We start from the raw sequence: 20,172 nt of genomic DNA, 5'->3' as shown, positions 1-20,172 counted from the left end.
CCAGGCCAAAGCAGCACATGAAAGGTGTAATAGCCCCATGCACTGTGCCGTCTGTCACTGATCCCAGAGCCATCTACCTCAAAGAATGATGTCACTGAAATCAGCCAGGTTGTGCTACTTGCCAAGAACGTGCAATTAGTGTCTATTGCCAGGCAGCAAATACAATCCAGAAAGTACAAGTTGAAGGCTGGGGCGCCACCTGGTGGCTCAGCGCATACAGCGTGTAGCATAAGGCTCAGTGCTTCCCACAGCGACCCGGGTTCAAATCCTTTTCTGCATGGGAATTAAAAATAAAAACTTCTACAACAGCATGAGTGAATACTGGATTCTGATTGGCTAGCAACAGTGGTAAATACGCCAACAACCCACAGTTCGGCTCCAACCGCAGTATCACTCCGCTCCCTGATGCTGACTCCGTTCCCTGTGCTGACTCCGCCCACTGTTAGCCTGTCAGTCTGCAAATCTTTAACAAGGAAATGGCCGATCTGTAACAAGGAAATGTCCGATTTCGTAGTAACGTTTGATTTACTGGGTGGATTGAGTTTTGAGCAGTGGTTAGATGAAGATGAAGGTGAAGTGAACAAAGAACGACATGGTGAAATTGGGGAGAGAGAACTGGTTGAGCTTGAGTTGTCACGAGTTCGGACTAGCGGGAGGTCGGACTAGGTTGTCTAGGTTTGTAGAAGGTAAGAAAGAGGATAGTTTATCTGTGTGTCTGTCTTTTAGTGGAGGGCTTCCGGAAAGGTAAAGGTAAAGTCCCACTGATTGTCACACAATGTGTGAAATTTGTTCTCCGCATTTGACCCATCCCCTGGGGGAGCGGTGAGCGGCAGCGTGCGCCGCGCTCGGGAATCACATGGTGATTTAACCCCCCAATTCCAACCCTTTGATGCTGAGTGCCAAGCAGGGAGGCAAATGGGTCCCATTTTTATAGTCTTTGGTATGACTCGGCCGGGGATCGAACTCACAACCTCCCAGTCTCAGGGCGGACACTCAGACCACAAGGCCACTGAGCTGGTTTCTACTGTTTTGTAGGAAAGAGTTCCTACTGTTTTGTAGGAAAGAGTGTTCCTGGACAGTGTGAGCAAGAGTATGGTCATGTAGCAGCGGTGTGTAGAGGAGAAAAAAGGTGTTATCAGTGTGGGGAGGAAGATTGCGAATATACATATCGTAAGTGTGAAAAGCAAGTGAAATGTGCGCATTGTAAGGGAAAGCACTATACAGGATCAGCACAGTGCCCAAAAAGAATCAGAGAAGTAATAGTGAGTAAAGTCAGAGAAAAGAAAGGGTTGTCATATGCTGAGGCTGTCAAAAGTATGGAGAAGAAACGTGAGAGGGTGGAAAGAAATGAGGACAGCGTGGGTGTACAAAAGGAACCGAGAAAGGAAATGGACAGATCGAATCAGAGTAATGTTATCTGCATGGATAAGAAGCGATTCCTGGCCTTTATTGCTATGGTGTTGAACTGTGCTGCAAGTATAACTGGGAAGACTGAGAGGACTGAAATGGTGGTGGATGCTGCAAAGAGGTTCCTGGATGTGGTGGACGTATCGGGAACAGATATCGATAAAATACTGAGGGACGCATTTGCGCAAACTCAGACAATTACGTCTGAGTGTTAGTATGGACAATATTTATGAATGGGAGCATTTTGGGAAGAAGAAGAAGTCGTACTTGACCTGTGGAGGGCAGTAATACGCCTAGAAGCGTTTACACTGCCGGAAATCTGATAGAAGAAGAAGAAGAAGAAGACCAGCAGGTGGCAGTATAATCACCGTTTCTGGCCTTCGTTTGGTCATGTGACGCAGTGGGGACGTCCGCTTCCTGTTTTGTACTGAAGCAGACACAGCTCGTTGAAAGCAGCACACAGTAAAAGTGTATAAACCATATTTTCCAGGTGAGCTACTTCGGGAAACAGGGTAAAACTGGGTACATAACTAAGTTAGGAGTGTGCACGGACTACTTGGTGCAAGTAGTGAGTAGTTTCTACATGTTTATTGAGGATCAGAAAAACGTTAGCATACGAGCTAATTAACGTTAGCATACGAGCTAATTAACGTTAGCATACGGGCTAATTAGCATTTCAGTAGCCATGTTGTGTTGTTAGCTATGCTAATTAGCATCATAAGTACTAACCAGTGGGTGAATGTTCTAGCTAACATAGTAAAGCTGGTTGTGAATGATACAGAGGTACAGTGAACACATACTTTGTGTTAAATGCTAAAATGGGTTAATGTGGTAATATGCTTTGTGTGTTGAACGCTATTGACGCTATAATGTGTTGACCTATTAGACTGATATTTGGTGACTATTTTATTTGGTTGTTCATTATTTAATTGACATGTTTATGTTGTGAATTACTGTGTTTTCTACTGAATCACCGTGACTGAGACACAGCTCGTTGAAAGCACACAGTAAAAGTGTATCAACCTTATTTTCCAGATGTTTCGGACGGGCAACATATGTAAAATCTCTAATTTGAACTAATAATTTGTGTCTGATATGCCTTTTCCCTGCAAAAAAGTTGAATTCTCTTGTTAAAATCCTTAAAATGACACCTACTCCTCCCACCTTAACACATTGAGTGCCAAGGACGTCTGTGGACGTCCTAAAAAAAAGTAACGAGGAGTGCCAAGGACGTCTGTGGACGTCCTAAAATCATAATTCATATTATTCCATAATTCTGATGTTTAAGGTCGTACCTAGCCAGTGAGCATGAATCCCTTCAAGGGATCACACGGCGCCACCTTAAACATCGTCACAGGAGCTGCTCCACCCACCTCAGATCCTTTACTTTGTACAGGAGACAGCGGAGAAAGCCGTGATGAAAGTGGAAACCGATGCATGCTTTCTGCCAGAGCCGTATATATTGCTCTGTCTACAGCGGAGAGTGGGCTCGGCTGCATCCGCGCTCACAACTGAGCTCTTATGCTTCTATCTATCTCCACACGATTTCCTAGAAAGCCAGCATCCGAAGCCGAACGGCCAAGCCTTTTCGTTCAGTCGCGTTTGCCAGCGCGCATCATTTCCTTGATGGGCGCTGGGATCTGTCCGGGGCAAAAACGGAGTCGAGAAAGCAAACTCTGTGCGTGTGGGGAGGAGCCCGCAGCTCAGAGGTGGAGAGGGGGGAGGGGGGGGGGGGGGGGGGGGGAGAGGGGTGTGTGGCACACAGGCTGCACAGAAACCACACCACACGCCACCACATCAGAAAACACCAGCCAGAGTCAGTGAATGTGCTCGAAATTAGAGTGCAAAAGGTATTCATAAAAGGGACTATATCTTGGAAAGTAAAAAAAAACGACAGAAAACCCTTGAAAGTGCACTTTTTTGAGAGGCTGTCATTTCATAATGGAACTGTCTAGAAACAAAATTTCTTCTTTGGAAGAAGCAGGAGTGTTCAATGTTTCATTAAAGTCCAGCCCCGTTAATATAGCCATAATAGAAAAAATTCTATAGCTGTTTTCAACTGAATGGAAGTGAATCTGGCACAGGCTCCAGACAATTTTACTGAAGCGCTGTGGCACTCAATGTGTTAAATATTCCAGTGTCTATATGCAAATATATTATTTCATATCAAAAGTTTTCCTGCTGGGCACAAGATGTCTATTACTTTTCAGTGTATGTGCACCGGAGGCTTCAACTTTCCACATCACACTTTTGTAAGTAGAATGTAGAGAGGCAACAGCACTGCCTATACGAGGGGTCAGTGATAACAAACGGCTTCCTGGAGGCAACTTGTGGAGCCAGCCTTGAGTGTCTCACTCTCATTCAGCTCATTCAGAATGCGGCTGCTAGAGTTCTAACAAGAACCAAGAAAGCTGAACACATTACACCAGTTCTCAAATCCCTGCATTGGCTGCCAGTAAATCTTAGAATAGACTTTAAAATTCTGCTAATAGTTTACAAATCTCTCAACGGGTCAGGCCCACACTACATCTCTGAAATGCTTCTACACTATGAACCATCCAGATCCCTGAGATCTTCAGGCACTGGTCTACTAATTGTCCCAAGGACCAAATCTAAACATGGTGAAGCCGCGTTCTCCCACTATGCCTCTCATAACTGGAACAAACTCCCTGAACACATTAGATCTGCCCCTACTCTGCCTATTTTTAAATCCAAGCTAAAGACCTTTATGTTTACTCTTGCTTTTAACTGCTACTAAACTACTGCCTCTCTCGGCCTGTAATTTTAAAAAGATTTTTCCTGTACATTTCCAACAAATGGACTGTACATGTAATAATAATACTGAAGAGTGCCTTGTAACTTATTTAAAACAGAAATAATGTTTCATGTTTGTTAATTTGAGTATATATTTTAACTAAAACTGTCGGCTGTGTTTTTTATGTGTTTTTTATATGTGCATTGCTTTGCTGCTTGTTTTTTCGATTATTTTTTTTGTAAAGCACCTTGAATTGCCTTTGTGTATGAAAGGTGCTATATAAATAAAATTTGACTTGACTTGACTTGACTCTAGCAGGCTGTGCTGTTAAATTCACTAAATTCACTTCATTTTAAAAACTGTGATGGGGGGGTACGGTGGTGCAGTGGTAAGCGCTGTCGCCTCACAGCTCGAAGGTCCTGGGTTCGATTCCCACCTGGGACGCTGTGAACGCTGAAGGAGTGCGTGCCCGTCCGCATGTCCTCGAGTGCCCACCTGGCACCTCAATGGTGGAACGAGCTTACTGCTGAATCACTGCCGATCTTCGGAAAAGACTAAAGACACACATTTTCAGGCTCCATCTGGGCCCTTCTTGATCTAACTTCGTTCTCTCTCTTTCCTTATTAAAAAAAAAAAAAAAAAATCTAACCAACCTTGTACCACTAACCTAAACTTGTACCACTGTTCCTTCAGAAGTTGTAGTTGTCATAGACTGTGCTCCATAGTTGATTGCTCTATTGCTGACAAAAAATGTGTTATTGTAAGTCGCTTTGGATAAAAGCGTCTGCCAAATGACGTAATGTAATGTAAATGTAAATGCCCACCGCCCGGGTGGGGTCGTCAAAAGGGCCTTTCTGTGTGGAGTTTGCATGTTCTCCCCGTGCCTCCCGGGGGTTTCCTTCATATAGGAACCCCCTTCACCAAAACATGCAATATCCTGGTTGCTAATGTGGTTCCTCCTCTGGTTGTTAAGGGCGCCTGTTCGGAGGGAGAGGAACTGGTTGGAATAGTGTGAACCTCCCACGTGCTATGTCCTACCGGTGAAGCTTCCTCTGTCAGGTGAAAAGAAGCGGCTGGCTAACTGCCCATGTCTCGGAGGAAGCATGGAGCCAGTTTCAGCTCTCCCCAGATTGGCAGAGGGTGGAGCAGCAACCAGGATAAATAAATTAAATTAGCACTAATGGGGGATAAAAATGGGATAAAAAAATCGGGGGGGGGGGGGGGGGATATAGAGAATAAAAACTGCGACTGTTCACACAACTTTAACTTTTTCATCAGTCCCTTAAGCTACTTCTGCTCTCACTCAGAATGTTAAAATATAAGCAATGTGATTTTTGAGATATATATATATATTTTTATGTTTTTCCGATTTTTCACACATTTTCTCCTCAATTGTAGTTGTGCACCCTGATCGACCAGAGGAGGCGCTAGTGCAGCGACCAGGACAAATACCCTCAATCCGGCTTCCCACCCGCAGACACCAGCCAATCATGCCTCTATGGACGCCCGACCAAGCCGGAGGTAACACGAGGATGCCAACCTGCATTGGTAGGCAGAGCTTTATGACTGCAATAGCTGCGACCAGATAGGCCTATTCGAATTTCCGAAATGCACTTTTTGTGGACCAACCGACCCACCAACAGAGTGACTTATAGAGCTGCTGGCCCTGCTGGCCACAACTAAAAAAAAGTTATTCTTGGACTAAAGACAGATTAGCTTGAATTTAAAGTATTACATTTGGTCTGTTCAATCTGGATTTATAGATCAAGCATGATCTAAATTATATTTAACTAGTGCAGAGCCCGTTCCGCCCATGCACCACCCTGTGGGGGTCGTCGGTTCAATCCCCGGGGCCGGCAGGATAAATCTGGGTGGGGAAAGTGAAAAGGCAGCGCTTGCCCCTCCCTCATTACCACCACCGAGGTGCCCTTGAGCAAGGCCCTTAACCCCCAAACCGCTCCAGTGGAGCTGCTCAGTGGCCAGCAGATCACACTGTGGTTGTACTGGTCAGCTTCCAGGTCTGAATGTGTGTGTGAAGGTGAACAGGGCACTCCTGAAAAAGCGAGCATTGCTCTCAGTGAGACTCCCCCTGTATAAATAAAAGGTATTGATATGCCCGCGAGTGTGTGCAATATCCTGCAGCACAGAAACTTAAAAGAATGTTTCTATTTATTTTATAAATATTTATATTTATAAATATTGTATTTGTATAAGCTAGTACATGTACAGCTCTAAATCAGAATGTGCTGAATTTCTAATTCTAAAAAAAGAATCACAAATCTATCTAAATTAAAAATATATATTTGAAAGTAATGAAATCCGTTTGATCATAACCCCCAGGAAGTGCAGGGGAAGTGTACAGCGAGGATCTTGTAAAGAGGGTGAGTGTAGGGCACCATCTAGTGGAGGAATAGGGAAATGCACCACCTACAACACTCATGGATTATTATCAGAATCAGCTTTATTGGCCGATTATGTAGACATACAAGGAATTTGAGTCTGGTATATGTTGCTCTCAATGTACTTCCAAGGGAAAAGGTATGCATAAAAGCTACTAAAACAACAAAGACATTGATCAAAGGCACATAAAGCGAGTTATTTTTTTCAATTCCTTATTTTCAATTTTTCAAAATAATGCACAAACAAGACAAACGAACATGCTCAGACACAATAAAATAAAATAAAACTTTGCGCTAAGAGCTTTGAAAAGGACCTCTTACGCGCAAATACCTCGCTGTGCTGGGACTGCACCCGTAATCTCTGTGCAGCGCAGTGCAGTGCAAAGTAGAATTCCTTTTGGAGATGTCATTACGCACAGCCTAGACATCAAATTATGCTGCTAAAATTGGGTATTAGCAGATAATTCAGTGAGGCAATCAACTATAACTCACTGAGAAACTTTTATCACATCGCAAAGAGGGAAATTAATTGGGTAAACTTGTTGGACAATGGACATAGGCTATTTACCTTGATAACCCGGAGGGTCGTTGGCACCACAGACGATCTGTCAATAAGCTCTCTCTGTCCTCGCACGAGTGAGTACACTCTATTACGCATGGAGAGAATTACAGCATGCCTCGCGCAAACAGCCTCAACGAGGAGATGGACATCCGTCCTTTCCTATAACTGAACTTTTTTGTGTGTTGCATTTGAATGGTCTCTCTCGTTCTCTCTTTTTAACTTTAAGTCAAGTCAAGTCAAGTTTATTTGTATAGCACATTTCATACACAGAGGCAATTCAAAGTGCTTCACATAAAATGGTTGACAGGAAAAGAAAAGAAAAGAAGAGAATAAAATGGACATTTAAAAGCATCACAACAAAACTTTAAAAAAAGAGTATAAAAAGTGCATTAAGCAACAGGCGCAGCAGTTGCAGAAAGAGCTAAAAACTTATAGAGGACTCATTGGGTTTGCATAGTAGCTGTCAGCAGTTAAAAGCGACGGTAAACATAAAAGTCTTTAGTCTATTTTTAAAAGTAAGTAAGGTTGGGGCAGATCTGAGGTCTTCAGGCAATTTGTTCGAACTAGCAGAAGCATAGTGGGTAAATGCAGCCTTCCCTACTTCCCTTCCCTTAAGTACTTTAAGTAATCGTGGTCCTGCTTTTGCCATTGTTACACTGAGTTTAAGACATATAGAGGCGCCTCTCTAGCGTACCCACACCTTATGACGGCCCGCCAGCCTGACGGTGGTGTTGGACCTCTCTAGCGTACCCACCTCATGACTGCCCACCAGCCTGACGGTGGTGTTGGGCCGCACTATTGAGCTTTCCTCCTATTACTGTATGTACATATAGTCACATATATATATACCGTAAATTCCGGACTATAAGCCGTGGCTTTTTCCACGTTTTTTGGCCTTTTTTGGCCCCTGCGGCTTATATAACGGTGCGGCTTATCTATGGATTTTTTCCCCCCAAAAAAAAAAATCTCTCTTTTTTAGCACTCTTTCTAACTATAAATCCACTTCTGTTTTAATTTCCTCTCTTGCCCTCTTTTAACAACATAACATAACATAACATAACATAACATAACACAACACAGGTAAGCAGAAAGAAAAAGACGAAAGAAAGAAAGAAGCAATCACCGCCATGAATGAGGAAATGACTCACCTGCTGGAGGCTGGAGATACACGGCTTGGGCTAAACTTTTACTCCGTGAAACACTATCGATTAAGTCCGACATCGCTCAGAGGTTTGAGCAGCTTGAAAACAAGTTTGAAAACGTGCAGAAGTCCATCCACTCACTCACTAAAGAAAATAATGCAACCGTGAACAGAGTTTATAATGCGGAAAAGCGCATCAGCGCACTGGAGGACAAAAACAACACAGTGAGTCCGAAAGTGGATAAAATGTAAAAACATCGAAACGCTGCACACGCAGGTTGATGACTTAATCAGCAGGAGTAAAAGAAATAACATTCGCCTGATCAATGTAAAAGAGGGAGCTGAGATTGGTGACATGGATGCTTTCGTGGCAAAATCCTGTGTTACATCCTGGACCTGAAGGAAGGCGAGAAACCACCAGAGGTGCAGGGCACACCGGGCGCCTCGGCCACGTCCAGACCCCGGCCTGCCACCGAGGGCCATCTTCATCTGCCTACTCCGCTGGCCCGACCGTCAACTCATCCTCCAGGCTGCGGGGAAGAAGCCCCTCACCTGGGAGGGTACGCGCTTTTTCGTCCGGCAGGACCTCTCCGCGTTGGTGCAACAGAAACGCGCAACATACAACAGCATCATCGAAAAGGTTAAAGTCAATGGATATCGCTTTGGCGTACTGTACCCAGCGAGACTCGTCATAACCATTGATGGACAGCGGCGGAACAAGAGCTCAAAGTGAAACTGCCGAATATCTTTTGAGTTGGACTGGTCAATAGTACTGTGAGTAACTAAAATAAAAAAATAAAAAACGGAATTCTCTCTTCTTTAGCACTCTTTCTAACTATAAATCCACTTCTGTTTTAATTTCCTCTCTTGCCCTCTTTTCACCACACCGCGGACACTGTGTGCACTGTAAAAAAAAACAAAAAATACCATTAAAACACCCGCGGCTTATATAAGAAAAAAATAGTCACCTTTGAAGGTGCGGCTTATAGACCGGTGCGCCTTATAGTCCGGAATTTACGGGTATATCTCCTTCACATATGCAGATCTCGCATTCAGGCATTAATACCACTTTGGAACTCATTTAAATTAGCAGTACAATGCATATGTGAGTGGTCCTGCTTTATCTGCTACTTATAATATATTATCTGTACTTTTCTATTTCTATTTTTGTATACTGTCATTCTGGGCAGCTCTAGTGGATGCCCAGGCCCATTTTGTGGGAGATGTGTTTTTTCTCTGTGGTCACAGACTTGGTTCTGTCCACATAAAAGTTGGGAGTATAGTCAATATACCATAACTGTGCTAAATTAGAGCCATATGAAATCCGTTTTATTTTTTTCCAAATTCCATTTTATTTTTTCCCAAATTCCGTTTTTTCCATTTTAATTGTGCTGAATTCTGTGTTTTGCTTTTTACGCTAATTTTACCATCAGAAATAGTGTCTAATATGTGGGGATGAATAAATGTCCACAATTTAATAAGATATAACAATCAATTTACACAACAGTGCACTATTTTTAACAAGTGATTCAAGTCAGAAATACAGTACCGTAGATGACTGTACAAAACATTCTATATAATTTCTATGTTTGTAAAGTGCTTTTAAGCTTCTCATTGTGTGCTTCAAGTAAAGAAAAAACTACTGTAAACAAAACATTCACTTCAAACATAAGAAGATGCTTCAAATAGGCCTACTATTTTATTTTGAAAGTTATAACAGGAAGTGGTGGTGTTTATCTTTGCTAACTTGAACGAGTCAACGTGAGTCTAGAGAAAGAAGAAATTGTGTAAAAACGGCAAGTGTCGACTGAATAAGAATACACAGCCACAATTGAAACTTTTCCAGCTTGTCCATCATGTGCAAAAGTGGATATTTTTCGTCTTTCATTCCATGTTGCCATCACTACAGTCGGAAGGCTTGACTAGGAAGGCAAGTAACATCAAGGTCTTATGATGCAGAATCATTCACAGCTGAGATCTAACGCTAACGTTATAGGCTACTTCACCGCTATTGCTGGAATGCTTGGAATGCGCTTGTTAATGTGCTCGTTAACTATAGTTACGTTACTGCAGAGTGACAGAGTCCACTGTATAGCTGCGTGTGAGGGAGAGAGTGTGTGAGACGTCACCTTATTAACATTATATATTGAATTTCAGCCCAATTATGTCAAATTCTGCAGTATTCCACGTTTTACAGTAGATTCCACTTTTATTGGTCAATTCCGTGATTCCGTCCGCGATTCTGTTAACGCGGATTTCATATGGCTCTAGCTAAATTCACTTTTCATCATTTGATTTTCACAATGTGTAATGAAAACACTTATTCAATCAGTAACTGTATTTGTATGTAACTTTCTTCATCCAAGCTTTTCCTGTCACATGACCGAGTTGACCCAGTTGACTGCGTCATGTGACTGTTCCATGCATGTATTTAAAGATGGCGGCGTCCTATGTCACACTGTCTGAGGAAGGGCAGGGTGCCCGAAACGTTACCCATCGGTGTTAAATAAAAACACTCAACTGGAGCCTTGCAGTGTGATTAACGTTACAGCTGCAGCTGAATAGTGATCACCATGAAGCGATCGTCTCCCAAAAAGTGATTCTTTCTCCACATTTCTTGTGACTACCGTTATGGGAAACGACAGTGTAGTCAGTAAACTAGCGTTAGTGCAAAGTTTTGAATGAGTTTTATCGGGCGTGCGCTATGAAGAAGTGTGCGTCTCATTCGGGGGAATATCTCCAGCCCCCATTTTCGGGATGAGCTGGAAAACCTCCGGTTAAAACTTTCAAAATAATGTTACTTAACACATTCACTGCCAGACGTTTTTTTTTTACTGTAGTTAGCTTCTGCCAGAGGGTTTTTTTGAGGATTCTGGCTCATCTTTCAAGACCCGAGGATTCTTTTCTGCTAAGATTTTGTGAACACACAATATCTCAAAAGAACTAATAGAATGTGTGCTTTCTCTGTCTAAAATAGTTAGTTTGTAGAGTTAGTAGTTATGTAAGCATTAGCAGTTGAATACAGCATGGTTTTAGCGTCAGAAAAAATATTCAGAGATAAACGGCTTTTTGTGAAATTCGATAGAACAGTCACTTTAACCATTCATTTTTGGCTCTCTCTCTCTCTCTCTCCCTCCCCCTCTCGCTCTATCTCTCTCTCTCTCCCTCCCTCTCGCTCTCCCTCCCTCTCTCTCTCTCTCTCTCTCTCTCTCTCCCTCCCTCTCGCTCTCCCTCCCTCTCTCTCTCTCTCCCTCCCTCTCGGGAGGGAGACGCACTAGGTTTAATCCTAGTGAGAGGGGGAGAGGGAGAGAGAGAGAGAGAGAGAGAGAGGGAGGGAGGGAGGGAGGGAGGGAGAGAGAGAGAGCGAGAGAGAGAGAGAGAGAGAGAGGGAGAGAGCGAGAGGGAGAGTTGCTTCAACTCCTCCCTCCGTGGGCGTTCTTCTTGGCTGCAGCGGCCGTCACAAGCTTGTCACCAGTCTAGTGCTTTGCTGCTGTCCTGTGCCTGTCTGCACGGCCGCTGTTTGAGGAAGTCGGGATGGACTCGCTCGCTTCTTGGAGTTTTGGTTGAGAGAAGCTTTTGCGATTCTGGTCATATTTATGCTGCGTGTTTCAAAGTGTGTTCCACCTGTAATCTATTATGTAAATTTGCAATCCCGCATCGCCAGCAATCAGCGCGAAAACGAAAGCGTTTTCCCCCATCCATTTTCATGAGAATGGCTGGGGTGAGAATGGCGTGACAAGTTAAAAAAATGCTTGCCTTCCTCTAGTCAGGAGAGCACTGTTGCCACTTAGTGGGTCGGTGGAATGGGTTGTAAACGTTCGGTGGCTCCAATAATTATATAAGAGATGTAAAAGGGTTAGATGCACATCCCACGGTCAAAAAAAATAAAATCATTTTTTTGACGACTCAACTCGTCGTTGGCAGTGAACAGCTGGATTGTGTTTGACGACTCAACTCGTTCTTGGCAATTAACGTGTTAAACAAAAGTAAATAGCTTATTGATGCACGTTGGAGGAGAAAAGGTATTTCAACGAATGAAGCAGCAAACCTTGTATCAAAATACTCGTTGTGATGTTACATGGCGTGAAACTGTGGCTGTAACGCATTACTCAAAATAAATAAGGTTACGTTACAATAAGCGTTTTATTTTGAAAGCAACAAAGCGGATGACGTACTTGTACATTCTGGCTGACTTGACGCCCGTGCAGGTCATGCTGCCAGATCCACATGACGATGTGTGCGTAGATCTTATACCATTTTTAAAGGGGTGGGGCGTGGGGCGAGTACCCGAACAGCAGAAACGTTACTCGAGTACTGACGTTATGAACGAGTGCTCGAGTACTCGCGCCCATCCCTACTCTTGATCTGACAAGATTTGGGCTTCAATAGACAATACAGGCAGGAGATGGAGATCCTCTCTACATTTTTATTTAGCTCAATGCTTGAGATATGTAATGTCGGCAGGATATTTTACACTTTAACAATAAAATGTATTGTCCAAAATTACATCAGTGCACTGAAACAGTCAACTTCACTGGGAATTTAATAATGATAAATAATAGGGGTGTCACAATATATCGTCCCACGAAATTTCGCGATAGTAAAACGTCACGATATGTATCGTTGAGATGAAATCTCATATCGCGAAAAGATTTTTTTTTTATATATATATATATATATATATATTTATTTATTTTTCAAAAATAGACTAAGAAACGTCTTTGTTTGTTGAAGTTCAATGTGTGGAAAGTAGTTCAGTTGAACAAGTCTCTGAAGAGACACATGAGAAGTTATACAGGAGAGAAACCATTCAATTGAGTTTCTGGCAAAACTGTTTACTTGACAGGAAAAACTGAAGATGCATAAAAAATAGACTAAGAAAAGTCTTGTTGTTTGAGTTTGAAGAAAAACTGAAGATGCATAATGAGAATTTATACTGCTGAGAAACCTTTTAGTTCAAAGTAAATCTAAGTGACGGTGTACAGTAACTCATTCTATTTCAAGATAAGCCTTATCTCCAATCTCATGTTTTTTCTAGTTGTTATTGTAATAACAATTTCCCACAACAGCATGTTTTGTATTTGTGCATTTCAAATAAAATACTACTTTTCCAGTCATATATTGTCATTATTCAAGTTTAAAAAAATATTGTTAAAATCGTATCGTATCGTATCGTTATCGTGAACCCAGTATCGTGATACGTATCGTATCGTGAACTGAGTGTATCGTGACACCCCTAATAAATAACTAGAAATACAAAAACATGAATAGAACGAATAACTTCAGTTAACAAAAAGGATCAAATATACTCAACATGCTGTCTATAGCTTAAAAACAAACAAACAATAAAAAGTATCGGCCAACATATCGGCCGGTACTGATATATTGGTGATAGGCCAATACCGGCCCACCGATATATCTGTCGGGCTCTATTTAACACTGCAACGGTTTCTGCACAAAGTATGCTTTTGTAAAATATTTTGTAAAATTGTTAAATGTTCATTTAGGATGTTTCTCTTGTCTAAAAAGTACATTTAGGCCTCCGATATGATGGAGCTTCCTCCTTGACCACAGTTAGTGAATGTTAAAGATATTAAAGATATATGATATCTGCACAAAACATTGGCTATCAGCTTCAGTGCAGACGTATCAGGATTGGTATCAGCCTTGAGCCTTCAAAACCCCATATTGGACGAAGCCTAATTGAAAATTAAATGTCTTCCTCTTTCCCCTCCAGATCATGCTGCCATTGATATAGAGCTGAGCCTGCAGCTTCTCCACGGTGCCTTGTGTCTGGATCTCCAGGAAGTAGCCTGTTCTCCTCACTGGGTGCTGGGCTGCTCTCCCTTCCCTCTGCTCTACATCCTGGCCCAACTCCTCAACCAGAGGCTTCCAGGTGTTGTCTTTTGGACCATAACCATAACCTCAACTGTTTTCATTTTAGCCCTCGCAGGACTTTCAACATCACAAGCCTACAAACTACACCAAATATGTTTGCTTTAAACCAGTCACTTACAGTTATTCCATTCTGTTATTTCTGCATTGTAAATTAAACTTTCCAGGATTTCCCATATATTGATTAGATTTTGCCAACCTGCTCAGGTAAATTTACAGTTGCCCAAGTAAATTTTAGTTTTAGATTTATTCCAGGTGCTGTTGTTCAAACCGGTCACATTAAAATATGTTACGCACTGAAAGCGTCAGGGAACCAAACTACAACAACCATAATATACTGTATTGCCTATGGTTCTGCACAATGCTATTTGACAGACTTTGATTGGCCTTTGGTTGTATGCTCATTGCTCAAGAGTTAACCTATATAAATATCTGTAAGTTATATTTGTTTCACAAAACTAGCAATAGAGTACCGCACGGATGATGCATTTTTGTAGGCTTAACCAGAAATGGTCGCCATGTTGGTTCTTAGGGGGAAAAGGCTATGGGATTTTAGAATTGGTATTTCAGTTAAATGCATGAAATAGGCATGTCACGGTACACAAAAGTCACGGTACGGTACGTACCTCGGTTTTGGGGTCACGGTTCGGTACGAATATGGTACGGTACGAAAACAGGAAAAAAGAGCAACAAATCCCAAATTCTGTTTTTTTTCCCTTTGAATTTGTCTGAATTCTGCTTTTTACGCTAATTTTACCATCAGAAATAGTGACTAAAAAGTGGGAATGAATAAATGTCCACAATTTAATAAGATCTAGGCAATCCACACAAAAAGGTTTGACTCTAGAGCAGTGATTTTCAAAGTGTGGGGTGCGCCTCCCTCTCAGATGTCTGTATTCCAGCTGTTTGACAGGGCAAAGGCATTTCCCCCCACTTTAAATCTTTATTGTACACAAGTTTGTAAACAGAGTGCATGTGTGGAGTAGCCTAATACTCCCACCAACCCCTCCCCCTGTTGTATTTGTTTTATGTAGCATTTGCTATTGATGCGTTTGATTTAAGCACTCATTTGGAATCCTATCTAAAAGCGGCCACTAGGCGGCAGTATTTCTTTAGTCAACGTCAAAATACCTACATGTTCAGTAGAAGAAGAACGACGTTAAGATTGACAGCAAGCCTGTTACTAGCCTGTTATGCTGTTGGATGCGAGTTTTGTTTACCATGATGATTACGTTCGGTCATCTAATGGATTATTGGAACATGACACCCCGATGTAAGTTGCTTGTTTACAAGTTAACAGCTTTGTCAGTGTTATGTAACGTTTAGCCGCTTCTTCTGTGGCATTTAATTTAATTCAATTCAATTCAATGGCGTTCAACAACGTTTATGGGAGTGGTCATTTGATTATCTTCACAAACGAGGACGACTTTTACAACTTTTTAAACGTTTTATGAAAATCACGTAAAAAAAAATATACATTTACGCTCAAAAGTCATAAAAGTGGTCCATGTTTGTGAAGATTATCCTGCTAAACACAAATGACCACTCCCATAAACTTTTGTTAACTGTGCACAGACCTGATTTCATACATTTAACCGAAATTGCCATTCTAAAAGCTCATTCACTTTTCCCCTTACCAACTGAAGTGCTAATTCCAGACTCATTCCTGCAGCACTATATAATCAGATGGGACTGAAGTAAGATGGCATGAGGTAGCTTACTAAAATGTCATTAAAAATGCTGCCAAAATATAGCCTACTACGTGATGTATGTGTATAGTATATTCACATGCACACAAACAACCCATTTCAAATGACATCCATCTGATCTCTGGTAGGTGTTGGGAGCAGCCACCAGAGGGCGCCGTCCACCACTGATCCACGGACACCCCTGAGCTGCTGGTGTCGGTGCTGAGGTGAGGTGAGGTGAGGTGCGGCTGGTGGGTGAGGAGGTGGCGTCTGGTCCAGGGCTCTGTTCTGGCTCTACAACAAGATGGAGGATCTGGACTGGACCCGTCTGGGGGGAAGCACTTCAAAAACGAGGTGCCCTCATCTCTGCTGGCTGTGTGCGATCTCCCCGAGCAGGTGGGCATTTGACTTTGGAACTATTTATTTATTTTTATTTATTTATTTATTTCAGGGACAGTGCAACATTAATGAACATTTGCATGTAAATGTGCCGGATTGTAGCCTTAGCTAATTTCCATCCGTAGTCCCTCGACAGGTAGAGGTAAGGTACAAAAAAGGGATAGAAAAATTAGTGCATACATAGGGCAACTGACAGGGATACAATGTAAGTGACATATACATACATATGGGGTAAAGAGGAGAGGAGACATACATAAACATGAAGGAGGCATTTAACTTTCCAATTCAAGTGTGCACATACAGACTTTCAATTCAGGTATGTAATACAAATTACATACCTGTACATACTGTGTTCAAAGCTTTATTGGTTCCTTCAAAGGGCAATGACATTCCAAAAAGAGCCACAATTCTGCCAGGGATAAATACATAACAGCTGATGTGTACAGACTAGGGATGTTCATTTTGAAAAATTTCCATAATCGAAAATCGGGAAAATTAACGATTGATTATCGATCATATTAATAATATTTTTTATATATATATATATATATTACAAAATGAATGCCTATGGCAGAAAATACGAAAGACAACGTGTTCTCCTCAATGAACTCTTTATTTCAATGTGTCTCCTCTCCAACACTCTGCTGTCCCCGGCGCATGCCGGTGTGAATTCCCCATGTTTAAAACAGTTTTGTTGGCACAAAGGCCCGTGCCCAGCCAGAAAACTAGAGACTATATGAAGCTCCACCTCACGTTAGTCGGCTGTGCAATGGAGTGGGGCGAGGAGGAACAAATTCCACCCAAACCTAGTCTGCAAAAATAAATAAAATTATAATAACAATAATCGATAAAAATTCCACATGATCGATTCAATTCCTTAACGATCAATTATCGATTTTCGATAATTGATGAACATCCCTAGTACAGACCACACAAACAAGTCTACCTGCAAAAATGCAAACCTACAGGCCCATCGCTTTTATTTGAAGGAGCTGTTAACTGATCTTAATGACTCAGTAAAGAATGCAAGGGCTTCTTATTTTGCAACCGCAGTCACAGCGAGTAGGCGTAAGTAACCCTCGGGTACTGTTTCAAGCTATTCATAATATTGTTAGCTCACCTCTCCCCTCACAGTCACAGCTAGTAGGCGTAAGTAACCCTCGGGTACTGTTTCAAGCTATTCATAATATTGTTAGCTCACCTCTCCCCTCACAGTCACAGCTAGTAGGCGTAAGTAACCCTCGGGTACTGTTTCAAGCTATTCATAATATTGTTAGCTCACCTCTCCCCTCACAGTCACAGCGAGTAGGCGTAAGTAACCCTCGGGTACTGTTTCAAGCTATTCATAATATTGTTAGCTCACCTCTCCCCTCACAGTCACAGCTAGTAGGCATAAGTAACCCTCGGGTACTGTTTCAAGCTATTCATAATATTGTTAGCTTACCTCTCCCCTCACAGTCACAGCGAGTAGGCGTAAGTAACCCTCGGGTACTGTTTCAAACTATTCATAATATTGTTAGCTCACCTCTCCCCTCACAGTCACAGCGAGTAGGCGTAAGTAACCCTCGGGTACTGTTTCAAGCTATTCATAATATTGTTAGCTCACCTCTCCCCTCACAGTCACAGCTAGTAGGCGTAAGTAACCCTCGGGTACTGTTTCAAGCTATTCATAATATTGTTAGCTCACCTCTCCCCTCACAGTCACAGCTAGTAGGCGTAAGTAACCCTCGGGTACTGTTTCAAGCTATTCATAATATTGTTAGCTCACCTCTCCCCTCACTCCCGTTTTTTTCCAATCAGGACTGCAACACTTTCCTTTCATTTTTATGCCTCCGCCGGCGATAGCCAGGCCGGAGGCATAATGGATCCGGGTTGTCCGTACGTACGTACGATGTTTGTTAACGCGATATCTGAGGAACGCCTTGACGGAATTTAATCAAATTTGCCTCAAACATCGACTTAGACTCAAGGATGATCTGATTAGATTTTGGTGGTCAAAGGTCAAGGTCACTGTGACCTCTCAAACACCATTTTCAAGCTTGTTAACGCGATATCTCAGGAATGCCTTGACGGAATTGAATCAAACTTGTCTCAAACATCGACTTGGACTCAAGGATGAACTGATTAGATTTTGGTTGTCAAAAGTCAAAGGTCAAGGTCACTGTGACCTCTCGAACGCCATTTTTAAGCTTGTTAACGTGATATCTCAGGAATGCCTTCACGGAATTTAATCAAACTTGTCTCAAACATCGACTTGGACTCAAGGATGAACTGATTACATTTTGGTGGTCAAAGTTCAAGGTCACTGTGACCTCTCACACACCCAATTTCCAAGCTCTGTAACGCAACATCACAGGAGCGCCTTGACGGAATTTCTTCCAATTTGCCTTAAATGGCGATTTGGACTCCAGAATGAACTAATGGCGGAGGCATAAGTCCGCGTTGCGGTCGTTCTAGTTTGTGAACTAAAGTCTCTGATGTGAGGGCCAGTATCACCACCTCGCCCTCCCCCACCCGCCTTCCCACCTGCAGGTCTCTTTTAGCAACTTCACCTGTGTCACCCTGCGAAACCTCACCGAGTTAGTCAGCTCGTTGAAATCCTCCTCCAGCCCTTCAGATCCCTGACCAACTTCCCTGCTCAAGGAAGTCATCGGCTCTGTTGTACCCAAGCATGGTTTCCACCATCAACACCTCACTGCAGTCTGGCTGTGTTCCATCCTCCTTTAAGCAGGCTGTTGTCAAACCCCTCCTCAAAAAACCCAATCTGGATCCGTCCCTCCCCAAAAACTACAGGCCCATTTCTAAACTGCCTTTTATTTCTAAAGTGCTTGAGAAAGTTGCCGCTAATCAACTGACCTCTTTCCTGACAAACAATGACATTTTGGACAAATTCCAATCTGGTTTTGGTCAGAAGCACTCTACAGAGACGGCCCTTCTCCGAGTCTCAAACGACGACATGATGGCCTCAGATGCTGACGAATGTTCAGTAGGGGTGCTCCGATCCGGCTCAGCCACGATCCGATCCGATTCCGATTCCTGGGGTCACGATCCGATTCCAGAATCGATTCTCGATTCCAACGATTCTCGATTCCAGAATCTAGAATCGATTCTCAATTACCGTATTTCCCCAAATAGTAGCCCGGGCGTTTAATACGCAAAATCGATTTGGACCCCAGGCGTTTAAAAGAACCAGGCGGGTATTTGCTGCAGGCGTTTATTTATTTTTGCACCGACCTGCACCAGGCCATTATTCGGTGACAGTTCCTGTCCAGCATGTTTTTTTAGTGCAAAGGTCCTCACTCCCATCAACTGCCACCGTCAGCCCACACACCTTATTGGAGGATACCAAAAATCAGCAATCAGCCGTGGCTACCTACCCTGTAGCCTACACACACACACACACACACACACACACACACAGCACTGCAACAATCACTTGCAAATAAGATGACGTTGACCGACGCAATTCTATCAACACCAGCAAATAGGCTACGACCAGTCTGAACATAGCCACATCCCAAACACAACACAGTGTTGTCAACACTACAACAACTTGCAAAAACACTACACACACCACGGCGGGTGCTGATTAAACATAGTCACACACATTCATTACGCACGTAATCGGTATAAATATAACACAATTTCAGTCTTACCATTGACGTGTCTATTTCCAATAGCCACTATCTCTTGAACTCATCTGGGACTTCAGTTCAAGTGAAGACCGCGGTAGCCGTTGTCAACAGAACTCTTTACATAATCCAAACATCGTGGAAATGCTTCCATGCCATCAATTTCCCTGCATTGCTTTTGGTAACGTAAGTTGAGCTCCGTGCTGTTTCATGTATTGCCCAACACTGGTGTTGCCTTCAAGTGCTGTCAGCAACGTAGTAATTTCGGGGTTACCTTAAGAAAATGCAAATAAT

General features: G+C 42.6%; 1 protein-coding gene across 1 annotated transcript in view; it reads right to left on the bottom strand.

Moving 5' to 3' along the window:
- LOC310800277 (RNA-binding motif, single-stranded-interacting protein 3-like) overlaps positions 1–18,897 on the bottom strand; it is a gene marked incomplete at both ends in the record, with an annotated part of 140,237 nt that extends 121,340 nt beyond the window's left edge. Inside the window, 3 exons of the mRNA XM_083662850.1 lie at positions 14,031–14,167; positions 16,014–16,141; positions 18,773–18,897. Of these exons, the coding sequence (XP_083518976.1) occupies positions 14,031–14,167; positions 16,014–16,141; positions 18,773–18,897 (390 nt within the window). The remainder of the gene's footprint in view (positions 1–14,030; positions 14,168–16,013; positions 16,142–18,772) is intronic.
- Positions 18,898–20,172: the final 1,275 nt, after the last annotated feature.

The sequence above is a fragment of the Poromitra crassiceps genome, assembly GCF_964638095.1.
Source record: "Poromitra crassiceps genome assembly, chromosome: 29".
In the NCBI taxonomy this organism is placed as follows: Eukaryota; Metazoa; Chordata; class Actinopteri; order Beryciformes; family Melamphaidae; genus Poromitra; species Poromitra crassiceps.
The sequence above is the reverse complement of the archived record's forward strand: the minus strand, read 5'-3'. Positions and strand labels throughout refer to the sequence as shown.